The following is a 14,802-nucleotide window of genomic DNA, read 5'->3' as shown; positions in this document are numbered from 1 at the left end:
TATAAAGTGGGATCATACTGTATTTGTCCTTTTGTGACTGGTTTATTTAACTTCTTCAGAGTTATCTACATTGTAGCATATGCCAGAATTTCCTTCCTTTTTAAGACTGAATAATATTCCATTGTGTGTATAGGCCATATTTTGTTTATTGGTCCATCGGTGGACACTTGGGTCACTTCCACCTTTTTTTTAATTTTTATTTTTTTTATTTATTTATTTTTGGCTGCGTTGGGTCTTCGTTGCTGCGCGTGGGTTTTCTCTAGTTGCAGCGAGCGGGGGCCACTCTTCGTTGCGGTGCACGGGCTTCTTATGGTGGCTTCTCTTGTTGCAGAGCACGGGCTCTAGGCACGCAGGCTTCAGTAGTTATGGCGTGCAGGCTCAGTAGTTGTGGCTCTTGGGCTCTAGAGCGCAGGCTCAGTAGTTGTGGCTCACAGCCTTAGTTGCTCCGTGGCACATGGGATCTTCCTGGACCAGGGATTGAACCCGTGTCCCCTGCATTGGCAGGCGGACTCTCAACCACTGTGCCACTAGGGAAGCCCTACCTTGTGGTTTTGATTTACATTTCCCTAGTAATTGGTGATGTTGAGCATCTTTTCATGTGCTTATTGGCTGCTTATCTTTTGGGGGAAATGTCTTTCTGAGTCTTTTGGCTACTTTTAAATTTTTTTGTGGGGGTGGGGTGGGGAGATGTGTGGGTTCCTTATATGTTCTGAATATTAATCCTTTATCAGATACATGATTTGCAAATATAATCTCCCATTTCGTGAGCTGCTTGTTCAGTTTTTTTTTTTTAGCCGTGCCGAGCAGCACGTGGGATTTTAGTACCCTGACCAGGGATTGAACCTGTGCCCACTAACGCGGAGTCCTAACAACTGGACTGCCGGGGAATTACCTGCTTTTTCATTCTGTTGATGGTGTCTTTTGACGCAAAAAGTTTTAAACTTCGATGAAGTTCAACTTACCTGTTTTTTCTTTTTTTGCCTCTGCTGTTGGTGTCAAATCCAATGTCATGAAGCTTTCCTCCTGTATTGTATTCTACAGGTTTTATAGTCTGAGTTTTTACATGTAGATCTTTGATCCATTTTGAGTTAATTTTTGTATATAGTATAAGGTAAGGGTCCAACTTCATTTTTTTGTATGTGTATAATCCAGTTTTCTGGGTTTTTTTATTTTAGAAGTAGCTCATTGTAAGTAAATCAAATGTGAGAGGTAGATACAATATGAGACAATTCCCATTTTAGTTTTGCCACACACACACACCACCCAAGGACATCACTCTTTAATAGTTTGACGTGTTTCTGTGTACATACAAAGATAGTTTTGTTGGATTTTTACAGAATGGAACCCTCTGCATAATATTCTGCAGTTTTTCACTCATCAACATATCTTAGGCATCTGTCCTCTCGCTCTGTCAGTCCGTATAGATCATCCTGGTATTTGGGTTTTTTTGGTTGTTGTTGTTTTGTTTTGTTTTTTTAACATCCTAATTCCTTATTGATGAACATTATGCTGTCTCTGGTTTTTCTTTTTTAGGATAATTAGCAGCTCCATTTTTTTCTGTTTTGTGTACTAGATTTCTGCTTAAGATTACTTGTGAAGAAAAGAATTTGAAAATACTACATTAAGGGAGCTGTCCCAGCCATTATCCAGTGGAACACTTTCCCTTGTTTTTGACTTCCCTCCCTCCCTCCCTCCTTTCCTTTCTTTCACAAACATCTGGTAAAGGCTTGCCTGTGCCAGTCATTGTGCAAAAGTCTGGGGGTTTTGGTCATAAGTAGAAGCTGGAAGTCCTTGCTCTCAAGGAACTCTGAATGTGAGAGATGGTTGGAGTAGAGTGAGTAGAGTGACAAGTATGTTGAGAAAGAGCAGTGCTTGGCTCTCCTGTGAGGGATACCAGGGCAGCTTAGAACTTCCCAGAGAAGAGAATCTATCAGCTGGATTTTTGAAGAACAGGTAGAAATTAATTAGGTTGTGGAAGGGGGGGTGGACATAATGTTAGGCTGAGCTGAAATTGCCTTCTCATCATTGACAGCTGGTCCTTGTTTTGCCCTGAGTTTACACAGAATGAGTTTACTCTCTAAAGCTCCTCTGGTAGCTGTACACAGTTGTCATGTTCCCCCTGGGTTTCTTCCTGAGGCCAAGAGTGATATGTGATACAGGAAGGAACATGTTGGGTCAGAGGTGAGTAGAGAACTAAGATTTAGTTAGATAAACGTTTAACTATTAATTCATGGCATAGACTCAGAGATTTCACACATGTAAAGTCTTTATTGAATTTGCTACAATATTGCTACTGTTTTATGATTTGGATTTTTGGCCAGGGAGATATGTGGGATCTTAGCTCCCCAACCAGGGATGGAACCCAGGCCCCCTGCATTGGAAGGTGAAGTCTTAACCACTGAATCGCGAGGGAAGTCCTAGTATTTTTCTTGATGTGATCTTTCCTTGCCATTTCTTGACTCAATAAAAATTTTCTTCTCATTGGGAACTAGTAGCTGTAGAGTTCTCATTTAAGTTCTTTTTTAGTATTTAACCCCATAGCGAAGTAACCTCTTTTTAGCTTGTCATATGAGACGATTCTTAGATTGATTGGGGAGGAAAATATGAGCACTTCGCAGATTTAACCTTGAGGCCCAGACACATAGTACACAAATGGAAAACATGGAAGAGTTTCTTGGAAAATCAATTAGGCTGCCTACTAAGTAGTTCAGCAATGTTCTCCATTAAAATGGCATTATGCCCTGCAGTTCCCCACCGAAGGTCAGCCTTGCCACAGCTCTGAAATTTTCCACTGTCCTTTGCTTTGAAGGTTTCCACTTAGCATGGGCCAGGGTTTTTTCAATTGGCACTAGGTTGTTGCATGAGCTAATATCAGTCCCTAATCTGTGCTTCAGTTTCCTTATTTGAAAAAGTAGATTATCTCTCAAATCCCTTTTTGTAATAGTCAATTATTTCAAATATTTAATGTTTATTTCATTTTCTTGCATTAAATGGGAAAGACGTATAATTTGGCTAAATCCTGGGTTCTGTTAGACTCTCTTTTTGCTTTGGATGCATTTGTCCCTGATTATCTGTTTTTCCATTTTAAACGTTCTTTTATGGAAGAATATGGTCTGAAGCCTCATTATATTCTTGCCAAGATATATTGCCTTTTTACTGTTAGGTAAAGGGATTAATGGTGACTTGCACATAAGGTGGCTTCCCCTTGATTTTGTTATACGCACTTCTACCACTTCTAACTAGGTCCCAACTTCATTTAAATATGCTGAAGAATTTGACTTTTTCATCAGCGTTGTGTGTCCAGCTTCCCAGCAGTACTGCAAAACAGAATATTTACTTGATGCTACCGTGTTGTATGTCAAAACTTTATCTTGCTGCTGTTCCTGTGTTTTTAAAAAGTCTTCGATATGGTGGGGTTTCTTTGTTTTGTTTTTAATGTTCTGGACTGGAATTTTGTGCAGTGGGAGGATACTTAAGATGTTCTTTAAAATCTGAGTGCCTATTGTTTTCACCCTCGAAATTAGAGGCTAGCTGGAGACGAGGCTGGTCTAGATGGATAACTCAGTGGATGAAACAGGATCTAATGTATAATGCCAGGAGCGTTGGATTGGGGATTGGGAGACCTGGCCCTAAATTGCTGTGAGACCTTGGGCAAACTTTCTTTTCACGAAAAATAATAAATGAACATTACATACATGTGCACAGACATTCATAGCAGTGTTTGTTATTCAGCATAGTCAAAAAGCAGAAACAATCCAAATGTCTGCCAACTAATGAATGGATAAACAAAATGGATGTATTACTCAGCAGTTAAAATGGAGTGAAGTGCTGTTACATGCTGGGATGTGGATGAAGCTAGAAAACATTATGCTCAGTAAAAGAAGCCAGTCACAAAAGGCCACATGTTATATGAAATGTCAGAATAGGTAAATCTATAAAGCAAAAGAAGATTGTGGTTGCCTAGGGCCAGGGAAGTGGTGGGTTAGGCTAGGGAATGGGGAATGACAAGGTTTCTTTTTTGGGTGATGAAAGTGTTCTCAAATTAAGATTATGTTGATAGTTGTACAACTCTGCAAATATATGAAAAGGCATTGACTGTACACTTTACAGGGGGAACTTGTTATCGATAGTATATAAATTATATCTCAGTAAATCTGTTTTTAAAATGAGGCTAAATAAGCTTATTCTCAAGATCTCTTCCAGTTTTCTTGTGTGTGTGTGTGTGTATATATATATATATATATATATATATAAATTTATTTTTGTCTGTGTTGGGTCTTTGTTGCTGAGTGCGGACTTTCTCTAGTTGCGGCGAGCGGGGCCTACTCTTCATTGTGGTGCGCGGGCTTCTCACTGCGGTGGCTTCTCTTGTTGCGGAGCACGGGCTCTGGGCGCACGGGCTTCAGTAGTTGTGGCTCATGGGCTCTAGAGCGCAGGCTTAGTAGTTGTGGCACACGGGCTTAGTTGCTCTGAGGCGTGTGGGATCTTTCCAGACCAGGGCTTGAACCCATGTCCCCTGCATTGGCAGGCGGATTCTTAACCCCTACGTCACCAGGGAAGCCCCTCTTTCAGATTTTTGTTTGTTTCTTTTAATGAGGCCACATGTGCTGGGTGTTCAGATTTTATAATTTATAGGAAATAAGTAAAAAGCAGTACTGTATACTGATTTTTTTTTGTTTTTTTTTTTTGCGGTACGCGGGCCTCTCACTGTTGTGGCCTCTCCCGTTGTGGAGCACAGGCTCCAGACATGCAGGCTCAGCGGCCATGGCTCACGGGCCTAGCTGCTCCGCAGCATGTGAGATCTTCCCAGACCGGGGCACGAACCCGTGTCCTCTGCATCGGCAGGCGGACTCTCAACCACTGCACCACCAGGGAAGCCCAACTGATGATTTTTTTAATGCTTTTGTGCATCTGACTGTCCACTAGAGGACAGCAAAGCCCATTTTAACCATTCCTTGGCTAATTGAGTGTTCTCAATAACACTCTTTTAGGAACCAAACCTGAAATTCTTAAATATATGTTCCACTGAATGAAGAGGTTTGCATTAATTATTACAGTAAGAGAATCTGTGGTACCGTATGTCAGCTCTCCATTACATTAGGGGAGAAGACCTGCAAGGCACCTGTGATTGTAGATCTTACATCCTACTGAGGAGCTCTGAAAAGGGAAGGAAGGAAATTGTATTTCAAAGGCAGATGTTGAAATATCTTCACTGCAGGTTGGAGTAAGGAATGAGTCAGTTTCCATTAGAACTTTAGCAGCCTCTTAAATAGATTTTTTCGATGTGTTTGTTACTTATCCTCATTATTCATAAATTTATACACACAAGGCTCTCAGTGGTTCTCTGTTTCTATAGGAAAGAGAATAGACAGCCTTTGGTCCCCTCCCTGAACTCTCACACTACAGCTTCAGAAGTAGCTCAACTGTCTTTGTCCCTTGGCAGCTCTATTTCAAATTGAGCTGTGGCCTTTCAGGGATAACGGGCCTTTCTTAAAGGAGGAAGACTATTACTTAAAATAGGCTTTTTGCCTAGGACAGGGCAGTGAAACCAAGCAGTGCTGTTGTCAGTTAGCTAGAGCTAGCCAGGTTGTTTAATAAAAGTAGCCAGCATGGCTAACTTTAGTTCAGTCATGACTGAGTTAAGCAGTATGACCTCCACAAGGTAGATGAGAGTGAGATAACCTAGTCTCTCAGCTTCTGGTATACTGCCGAAGCTTTACCTTGTCCAGCTCTGTTGTATTTTCTGACTGTCTGAGAATGATGTCCCCTATAATGGCATTTGTTTACATGGATGCTCACCCTAATTGTTTAGGCTTTTTTAGTGCTTTGAAAACATCCCCAAAAGTCACCTTTTAATTAATAAAACAGCAATACAAATAAATGAATTATCCTAAAATGGCATTTTTGTTCCTCCTCAGAATGTATATTTTATAGAGGGAGGGTTGAAAATTCCTAATTACTTTTTTCTCCATCCTCTTTTACTTTGCTAATTCTAAATTAATTTGCATTTTCTGATGATGAGTGGAGACAGTGTGGATTATGCTGAGAGTAACTGCCCAGAATGAAATCAGGCCAACCCCTGGGACTTTACAGATTTCACTTAAGTTAGAAGTTGGTGATAAAGTCAAGAGGATATTTCATATCAGTACTTAATACTTTTAAGAATTATAGAATGCTTTATAGATACTATTTACTATTTCTTGGCCCTATAATCTGGGATTATGGTACATATTAGTGCAGAAGCTGATAATCTTACTGACCAAGCTACATGACATTGTTGCATACTAGCATTATTTACACAGTACAAATGTTCCTGCTTTTAAATGATACTGAATCTTTAAGTGGATTTCACTAGAAGTGACATGTTTCTAGTCATTTCCCCCTCCTTGAATTCTTTATGTGACCTCTGGCAACTTTTTTCCACCCTTCCGAGCCTTGGTTTCTTCTGTAAGATAAATGGGTTAGACCAGAGGAGCTCTAGGAGGTGAATGTATCAGGATGCTCTCATATCTTTACCTAGTTGTAGTCCTCTCTCTGTGTATACTGTCAGTATTATGTGAAAAATCCACATTTCATGTCTTTGAAGTCATTGTAGTAATGCTGGCCTGGTTTGGTCTCTGTTTAGGTCGCATCTGCTCTGGAAAAATGGAAGACAGCAATCCGTGAAGCTCAGACTTTTTCCAGAATGCATGTTCTACTTGGGATGCTTGATGCCTGTATCAAATGGGATATGTCAGCAGAAAATGCTAGATGCAAAGTTTGTCGAAAGAAAGGTATATTTAAATCAGAGTTGCTTATCTGAGTGTATTAGGCACTAGGACTTCCATTTGCAAGATCTTTTATCCCTCAAGAATTCTGTGTACACAACTTTTAAATGTGGCGGTGGTGGTCCAGATTTTACCTTCTCCTGAAAGTCCATAAAATGCTAGTCATTAAAGTCACACGCTCGCAAATCACAGCAGGCCCTTTGTGCCTCGGTTTTGAGTATAAAATAAGAGCAGTTGATCTCGCCAATTCTTAGATTTTCTATAGGGAACAAATTAGTTTTAACTAAAATTTTAAATCTCTCATTATCTCTTAATTTTAGTCATCCATGAAGTAAGGTGGGTGCTACCAGTAGAGGGCAGTATTTGAACGTTGTGAAGAATAGTCGGGTTTGGACCTTCTGGCATGGAATCCTACAGAGCGAAGCATTTGGACTGTTTAATGCTGAGAACTTTTAGAGCCCCATTATGTGTAAAAGGAACTAGATGGCTAAAAGCCCCCCAGTGGTTGACTTCTCAGTGGCTAAAGCTGTTTTGTGATTTACTTTACAAGGATGAAAAGACCTATGTAACATCATTCAGTTGCTCTAAAAACTGATGTAGAATGAAGGTTGGAGAGGAGAAGTTATCATTTAAATTGGTTTGGTGTATTTTCAAATGTAGGGAAACCGAATGATTTAGGAGAACCATATCAGATATGAGTTGGGAAGCATTTGTGTCGTCGGGGAGGAGGAGGAAGGGCAAAAAATGTAATACTTCATGGGAGATTCGTTTCTTAGTGGGACAGGGGCAGCAAAAATCTCCTGCTACTGCTTGATTTTTTGCTATCTCCTAGTAAATGTTAACTGTCGTCTTCCAGCCCGGAGTAGATTTTGGGATATAAGTTAGAAGACCTGAACCCTAAATTACCTATAGTCTAGTTAATGCTACATTTTTTTTCAGAAGATGACTGCGTTTTTTTAAAATGGGGTAGCAGGGTACTAGAATGTTTGTTCTTCCATTGGGTTAATTGAGGCTGAGCAGCTCTTCCTTACAGCTCACTGACTACTGCCCCACTCCCCACAGTGCTGTACAAGTTTATCTCCTTGCAGGTGAGGATGACAAGCTGATCTTGTGTGACGAGTGTAATAAAGCCTTCCACCTGTTTTGTCTGAGGCCGGCCCTCTATGAAGTACCAGATGGTGAATGGCAGTGCCCAGCCTGCCAGCCTGCCACTGCCAGGCGCAACTCCCGTGGCAGGTGAGAATTTCTTCTTTTAAAAACAAATAAATTAATAAATAGCTGTTATACTTGAGCTTGGGTTATTCAAACTGAATGATGCTGAGGAGCTTTAAGTTCATCTTTTGTGTGCAGAGCCCCATCATTTAAGGTATTACAGTGGGGGCTCAAAGGGCTCTGATTTAATTTTAGCTTAATTGTCGACATTTTTTGTTTTCATTACCAGCTGTGTTTTATGTCTTCTTGGTCATACTTTCTTCTCAAATAACATATCCTTTGTTTGCTTCCACTTCGCCCACTTCTTAATTTGTGATGACTTCTGCAGCCAGTTACTGCTAAAAATCCTGAAACTCACTACCTTCCTTACCTGTACCTACTCTTCCTTCCTTAGCATGATTAGAATTTTGGTGTCAACTTGGTGTCTTCCTCTCCCCCGTCTCCATATTCATTCAACTTGCCAGATGTTATCAATTCAGTGTCTAGATGTCTTAATGAGTCAGAATCCTGATGTCCATTCCCCATGGTCCCTTCTGTCATTTGGCCCTCTCCATCTCTCATCTGGGCTCCTTCAGTGGCTTCTCAACTCTACCTCATATCTTCCTCCCTCTTATCCATCCAGCTTTTATGGTGATACCAGAATGGTTTACATAAGACAAAGATTTGCTTATGTCACTGTCGTGTTCAAAAACTTCGATCTTCCCCCTGCCTCTAGAGTAAAGTCCAAACTCCCTAGCCTAGCTTTTGAGACTCTCATTATGTAACACTAGCTGATGTTTTTATAAGCCCTTGTTCCCATGTTTGTGTGCTTGTTACAGGCTGTTCATTGTGCATCCTTGCCTCTTGTGCTTTCCTCCCAGCTGGGAATATTCCCTGTCCCCAGAACTCCCACCTGGCTAAACTGACCATGGCCTACCTAAAATTTCACTGCTTTTTGGAAACATCCTTACATCCTTAGGATTACTTGTTCCTCCTCTGTGTTCCAGTTCAGCTTTCCATGTCCAAAGTTGTTTTTCGATGCATCTTGCCTTTTTGGTCAGTTTTATCCACGGCTGTCTTCCTATGAGATTGTTTCTGCCCTGAGAGTAGAGGTGGTGCTTTGTTCTTCATCCTCATCCCAGTAAGGCCAAACATAGGGCCTTGTAAAGAGGAGACGCCTAATGTTTGCTAAAGTTAATAACGTTGTTTTCCACGTTGAAATTTGAGGTTGTAGAAGAGCAGCTTGTAGCAGTCTGGCTTGGTGTCTCTTTGAAAGGTCAGAGCTGTTTGATCCTGACCCTGCCTAACAGCATTACTCGGTTATTTCTCACTCCATTCCAGCTACACTTAGAGAGATGAGGCTGCCGCTCTGAAATGGTGAGGCTTTGGACCAGCTGTTCTGAGCTGGGATTACCAGTGCTTTGATGTTATGGTCATCTGCAAGCTGTTTCAGCTCCTGGAAGGGGGCCATCAAGGTGGAGTAACACCTGTCTGGGCTGTTTATCCTTTCAGTCCACCCCAGCACTGGGGACAACTTTTAATACCTGAAATGTTACATTATCTGGCTGTTTTTGTGAGATAGAAGGAACAGAGTTTTGTTTTGTATGTTGAGGGGTGGGGCTTGCATTTTGGTCTTGGTTTTTGCTGCCATTAATAATCGTAGCCAGAGGGTTTGGGGTCTGATAGAGGAGACACTCTGTTAAAGCTTAGGTTTTCATTCTGCTTCCTGTGTCCTGGCCTAGATTCAGGTTCCCTCCCCTTAGCATGAAATCTGTCTAGTCTGTGAAGAGGGAAAAGTTGCCACAATTTATGTGGGACTTTACCTTTCTTAGGACTCCTTTGGCCTAGATCCGTGTTCTCTACAAGTGTCTTTCCCCCCACAGGAATTATACGGAAGAGTCTGCCTCTGAGGACAGCGAAGATAATGAGAGCAACGAAGAGGAAGAAGAGGATGAGGAGGAGGGGGAGGAAGATTATGAGGTGGCTGGTTTGCGACGTAAGTATTCAGTTTCTTTCATAGTTAACCTCACAGTCTTCTAAGCTGACTTGGAAAGACTGGGTTGGCGGTAGATAACCCAACAAGGCCATCGTGCCGTCTTCTTTTTTTCACAAGTTGTGGTGGAGGGGTGACTGCTGCCATGTTTTAAATGGGTTTTCAAGATGCCAGTTAACTACCTTCCTATAAGGAGGTTGGGTGGCTTGGTCTCAGAACATCAAACTGGCAGATCTACTTGGTCCAAGATTTCATGGAATTCAAGGCCCCAGGTCTTGTTTATGACAGGTCTGCTGGTTCTGAGCCCCTCAGTGTGAGGATGGGGTAACAAGGGTCTAGGCCCATTGCTGTCTCTTGCAGTTCTTTTGGCCTCTGGTGCAGTGTTGCTTTTAAAGAAGTTGTTTTTCTGTGGTTGCAGTGGTTCTTCTCTTCCCTGTAGTGTGCAGGGCTGTAGATTTGCTAGTTGGAAAGGGAAGACTTTTTTCCATGGTTTAGGCGTAGTTGTTAGGAAGGTTCAGATCTGTTTCTCTCTAGATGTCAGTAGGGGGAAAAGGCCTCATCACGTAAGCTCACCTTGTTGACTCAGTCTCTCATGTTCGTTTTTCTTGAGGCTTTGAGAGTCGTGTCATTTTTGTTAAACCTTAAGTCCTGTAGTTGAGCCTTTTAACAGCCTCCCTTTTTGCAAAATATACCCTTCTTTGTAGGTTAATACAGACAGAAGATTTTGATGAGCTTTTCAAGAGAGGTACAGTTCCCAAGATCATAACTCCCTGGACAGTCGTACTTGCTGTAAAAAGAGAGAGAGGACGTTTGGCACTCCTGGTCCTTACTGTACTGGTGCTGTCAAAACCTGAGGACTTTGGGCTTGCACCCCTGCTACCGTCTTCCCCGATCCTGCAGGGTTTTAATTTGGGACACCTACACTTCTCTCATTCCTCTAGGGCTCCTTTTGTTTGTTCCCAAGGCATGATTTTTCAGGTATCTGGGTAAGGAGACAAGTAGTTCATTAACCCTGCATTACAGAGAGACCACGGAGTACTGCCAGAGTCGTGATTTGGATGCATGGTTGTCTGGGAACAGATTCTAAATATAGCAATGGACTGATTTTGTTTATTTTCCAAGTAATGGTTGCTTTCCACTTTCAAGTTATTCGTCTTTCCAGGGAATTGTTCCCTCTGCAGGTTTCTAGGGCCTTGTCTACCAAAAGGATCCAGGAAGTGTTTGGAACTTCAGAGCTTCTTGTCTACTCTGCCTTGTAGGCCACCAACGATGTGGTTCCCTAGTGCAACTCGAGGCCCTGGGCCGGTGGCTGTTCCCTGCATCCATCATTTCATCCTTGGCATCAGCTCCTTACCCTCTCTTCCTCGCCTAGTCTTACAACTTAGAGAACCTAAAATAGTCAGTGAGGGGTCATCATGGTCTGGAAGTAGAATATAAAACATTGTTTATTGATTCTCTATATCATTGCCTCCGTATACCCCTATCTCTCTCCAAATTGCCCCTCCCCATTTTCCAGGGGAAAATTTGCTTAGTGGAGCAGCCTTGAGCTAATCCTGATGGAGCGTTGTTTCCTGAAGATGTATTGAGAAATGTTGGTTTGTCTGACATTGAGCGCCTGTTGTAAACCTGAGAAACAGGCAGCCTCGGGTGCGTTTGTAGTTTTTATTCTCTCTTGTGGGATCCTGAGCAGGGCTCTTGTGGAAGTGGCCGGGCCTACTGTCTATGGTTTTTAGAAATCGCAGAAAGCAGGACTGGGCTAGCCTTAAACTGGATTCAATGAGGCAGACTTCACATAAGTATCAGCTTTTCTCTGAAAAGATTGTGGTGGTGAGTATAGGATAACTCTGGGAATTATGAAACAGGATCTGTTCCACACTCAGATTCCATCTTACATGTAAATACATGCGTTCTCAGGCTGAGCTTGCGCTGAAGGAATTCCCAGGCAGACCCATCAGCAAGTGGCTTTTTCTCCTGAGTGAGTCAGTTTACAATTGATTCCTTCCAGGCCCTCATTCCTGAGAGTAACTGAACAGGGTGGGGACAGAGAGTGGACGTACTAAAGGAACTGGCCTTCTGAAGAGACTCTTAAAAGGTCTTTGGCAGTTGCTGAAAAGTACCCATTCTTCCATCTGCTACTGCTGCCCTTAAAGTGTCCTGTGAGGTCGGCAGGAGACGGATAGCAAGAGCACCTCCTAACCAAAGGAAGCCATTGCTTTGCTTGTCCAGAGTATCACCCCTTCCATGGGCATGCTCCCTTCATCCTCAGGTCTGCTCTGAATGCATATTTTTTATTTCAGTGAGACCTCGAAAGACTGTCCGGGGCAAGCAGGGTGTCATCGCCCCTGCAGCAAGGCCAGGCCGACGACCAGGTAAGAAGCCGCATCCTACCAGGAGGTCTCGGCCGAAGGCGCCACCTGTAGACGAGGCTGAGGTTGATGAGCTGGTAAGAATTATTTATCATCTGCCCTCCAGCATTTCTGTTTCGTATCCCTGACTCCAGCATTAGGAATTCAGCAGGCAACAGGTGGGAGCCTCCCCTCTGCTCCCTCCTCCCTAACTTTGGAGACTGATGAGGCAGATGGATGGGCCTGTAGGCAAACGAGGCAGCAGGCCCTCCGGGAACAGCTATGTCCGGCATTCCCCTGCTGCAGCCTGCAAACATCTCCTCTAGTTAACAGGCAGCCTGCGACTTGTTAAGGATTTTAAAATAGTATCCATGTGTCTCCCATGGCTCAGAGGGGCTGGGTCTCCGTTGTGGGAATGTCAGCAATGTTGGAGCCTCACTTACTCTTGGGTCTTTTGCCGACAATTGTCATGGGAGGGACATTACCCTCCCCTCTGCTCCTCAACCAATGTAATTTTAGTGGTTTTACTTTAGGTTTCACTTGAAGTTTAAAGGACAGAAAGAGGCTCTTGAAAATTTGCTTCTTTTGACAGATTAAATTGGAGTTGGAGGTGGGCTGGAGGCATAAAGCAAGCCGTTAGGGTGCTCAAAGGGCATTGCAGGCACCTCCTGTGTGCCTGGCCCTAACCCCTTTAACTCTGTGCCTCTACTTCTGTGAGTCACGGCCTGTTCCTGCCACCTGGAAGGGAGGCACGCCCCTTTCTCTTTAGCCACTTAGCTGCTGCAGGCCTGCAGGGGAGAGCCCAGGAAAGGAATTGTACCTCTTGCTTTTCTTCCCTCTGACACCCCACCCCCACAAAATTGGCTGCGGGTGGTCCCCATAACCCACCTGGCTTTCTGCAGTTGCTTGTTTAAACTCATCCGCAGTGTGACCGTAATCCCAGGTACATCTGCTCTCAGAGGGCTAGCGTCCTGGTGACAGTGGCCCTCTCTAGCTGGCCCCTGGCAGGACTGCTGTAATACAGCAACTGCTGCATGTCCTCCACTGCTTTGCTCACCGTCCACCAGGGAGGAGGCAGGTGGGCTAGTGCCCCCTGCTGAGAGCGCTCCCTGCGTGCAAGTCAGATGATTTTTTTTTTTCTTCTTTGCGGTACGCGGGCCTCTCGCTGTTGTGGCCTCTCCCGCTGCGGAGCGCAGGCTCAGCGGCCACGGCTCACGGGCCCAGCCGCTCCGCGGAATGTGGGATCTTCCTGGACCAGGGCACGGACCCGCGTCCCCTGCATCGGCAGGCGGACTCTCAACCACTGCTCCACCAGGGAAGCCCCATTCAGATGATTTTGGCCGTCTCTGCTCCGAGAAGATGATTGACCTTTTTCTTTTCTGTGTTAAGCAGATATATGCGTTTCCTGCCCTGTCCACTCTTCTTTTCCCAGTCCTGTAATAACATGTCGTCTTTTTTTGGCGCCAGGTACTTCAGACCAAGCGGAGCTCCCGGAGGCAAAGCCTGGAATTGCAGAAGTGTGAAGAGATCCTCCACAAGATCGTGAAGTACCGCTTCAGTTGGCCCTTCAGGTGAGCTCCGTGGCCTCAGGCGCAGGGGAGTAGGGCCAACCTTGCAGCTGAACCCCGAGGACACATCTCAGTGGCAGGGAAATGAGCTTCCAGACTAGCAGAGCCCGCTCTGAGTGCAAGCGAACACAGTTGCTCTGTCTGCCAGTGGGCTGGTCTCAGCAGGGTGGGCGTTCTGGGGCTGGTGGTTTGATAACAAGGTTTCTGTCCATTGGATTCAGGGCTGCGCTTATCTCACCATTTGGTTCTTCTCCACAGAGAGCCCGTGACCAGAGATGAGGCTGAGGACTACTATGATGTGATCACCCACCCTATGGACTTCCAGACAATGCAGAACAAATGTTCCTGTGGGAGCTACCGCTCTGTGCAGGAGTTTCTTACTGACATGAAGCAAGTGTTTACCAACGCTGAGCTTTACAACTGCCGAGGCAGCCATGTCCTAAACTGCATGGTGAAGACAGAACAGTGTCTGATGGCTCTGTTGCATAAACATCTTCCTGGCCACCCATATGTCCGTAGGAAACGTAAGAAGTTTCCCGACCGGCTTGCTGAAGATGAAGGGGACAGTGAGCCAGAGCCCGTTGGACAGTCCAGGGGACGAAGACAGAAGAAGTAGAGAGGCAGGGGCCCTGGTAAGGGAGCTGAGGTTGGGGGAATCGAGGGAGAGAGCGAGGGAGGGGGGAGGGAGGCGAAAGAGGACGCTGGAGAAGAACGTGGAAGGGAGGAGGTCACGGGGAGCCCAGGAATGCCTGTCATCCGAGCTTGTGCCGTGTCTCCAAAACTCTCCATGGGCCTTAATCAAGCAGAGCACTTTGGAGAGCCTAATACTGGGTTGGTGGTCTTTGCCCAGAAATACTGTGGGGGATAGATGGCCTTAACCCCCCTTTCCGAGAGTTTCCAGGAAGAGTCCCAGGGTATGGCTTTTCTTGTGAACCCAA

At 44.3% G+C, this 14,802-nt stretch overlaps 1 protein-coding gene across 1 annotated transcript in view; it reads left to right on the top strand.

Moving 5' to 3' along the window:
- BAZ1B (bromodomain adjacent to zinc finger domain 1B) overlaps positions 1–14,500 on the top strand; it is a 64,469-nt gene extending 49,969 nt beyond the window's left edge. Inside the window, exons 14-19 of the mRNA XM_082857753.1 lie at positions 6,626–6,773; positions 7,856–8,003; positions 9,842–9,954; positions 12,249–12,394; positions 13,764–13,867; positions 14,123–14,500. Coding sequence (XP_082713879.1) covers positions 6,626–6,773; positions 7,856–8,003; positions 9,842–9,954; positions 12,249–12,394; positions 13,764–13,867; positions 14,123–14,480 — 1,017 coding nt within the window. The 3' untranslated portion in view covers positions 14,481–14,500. The remainder of the gene's footprint in view (positions 1–6,625; positions 6,774–7,855; positions 8,004–9,841; positions 9,955–12,248; positions 12,395–13,763; positions 13,868–14,122) is intronic.
- Positions 14,501–14,802: the final 302 nt, after the last annotated feature.

This window comes from Leucopleurus acutus (assembly GCF_964270905.1).
Source record: "Leucopleurus acutus genome assembly, chromosome: 16".
NCBI lineage: Eukaryota > Metazoa > Chordata > Mammalia > Artiodactyla > Delphinidae > Leucopleurus > Leucopleurus acutus.
Note: the sequence above shows the minus strand (reverse complement) of the source record. Positions and strands in the feature narration are given on the sequence as shown.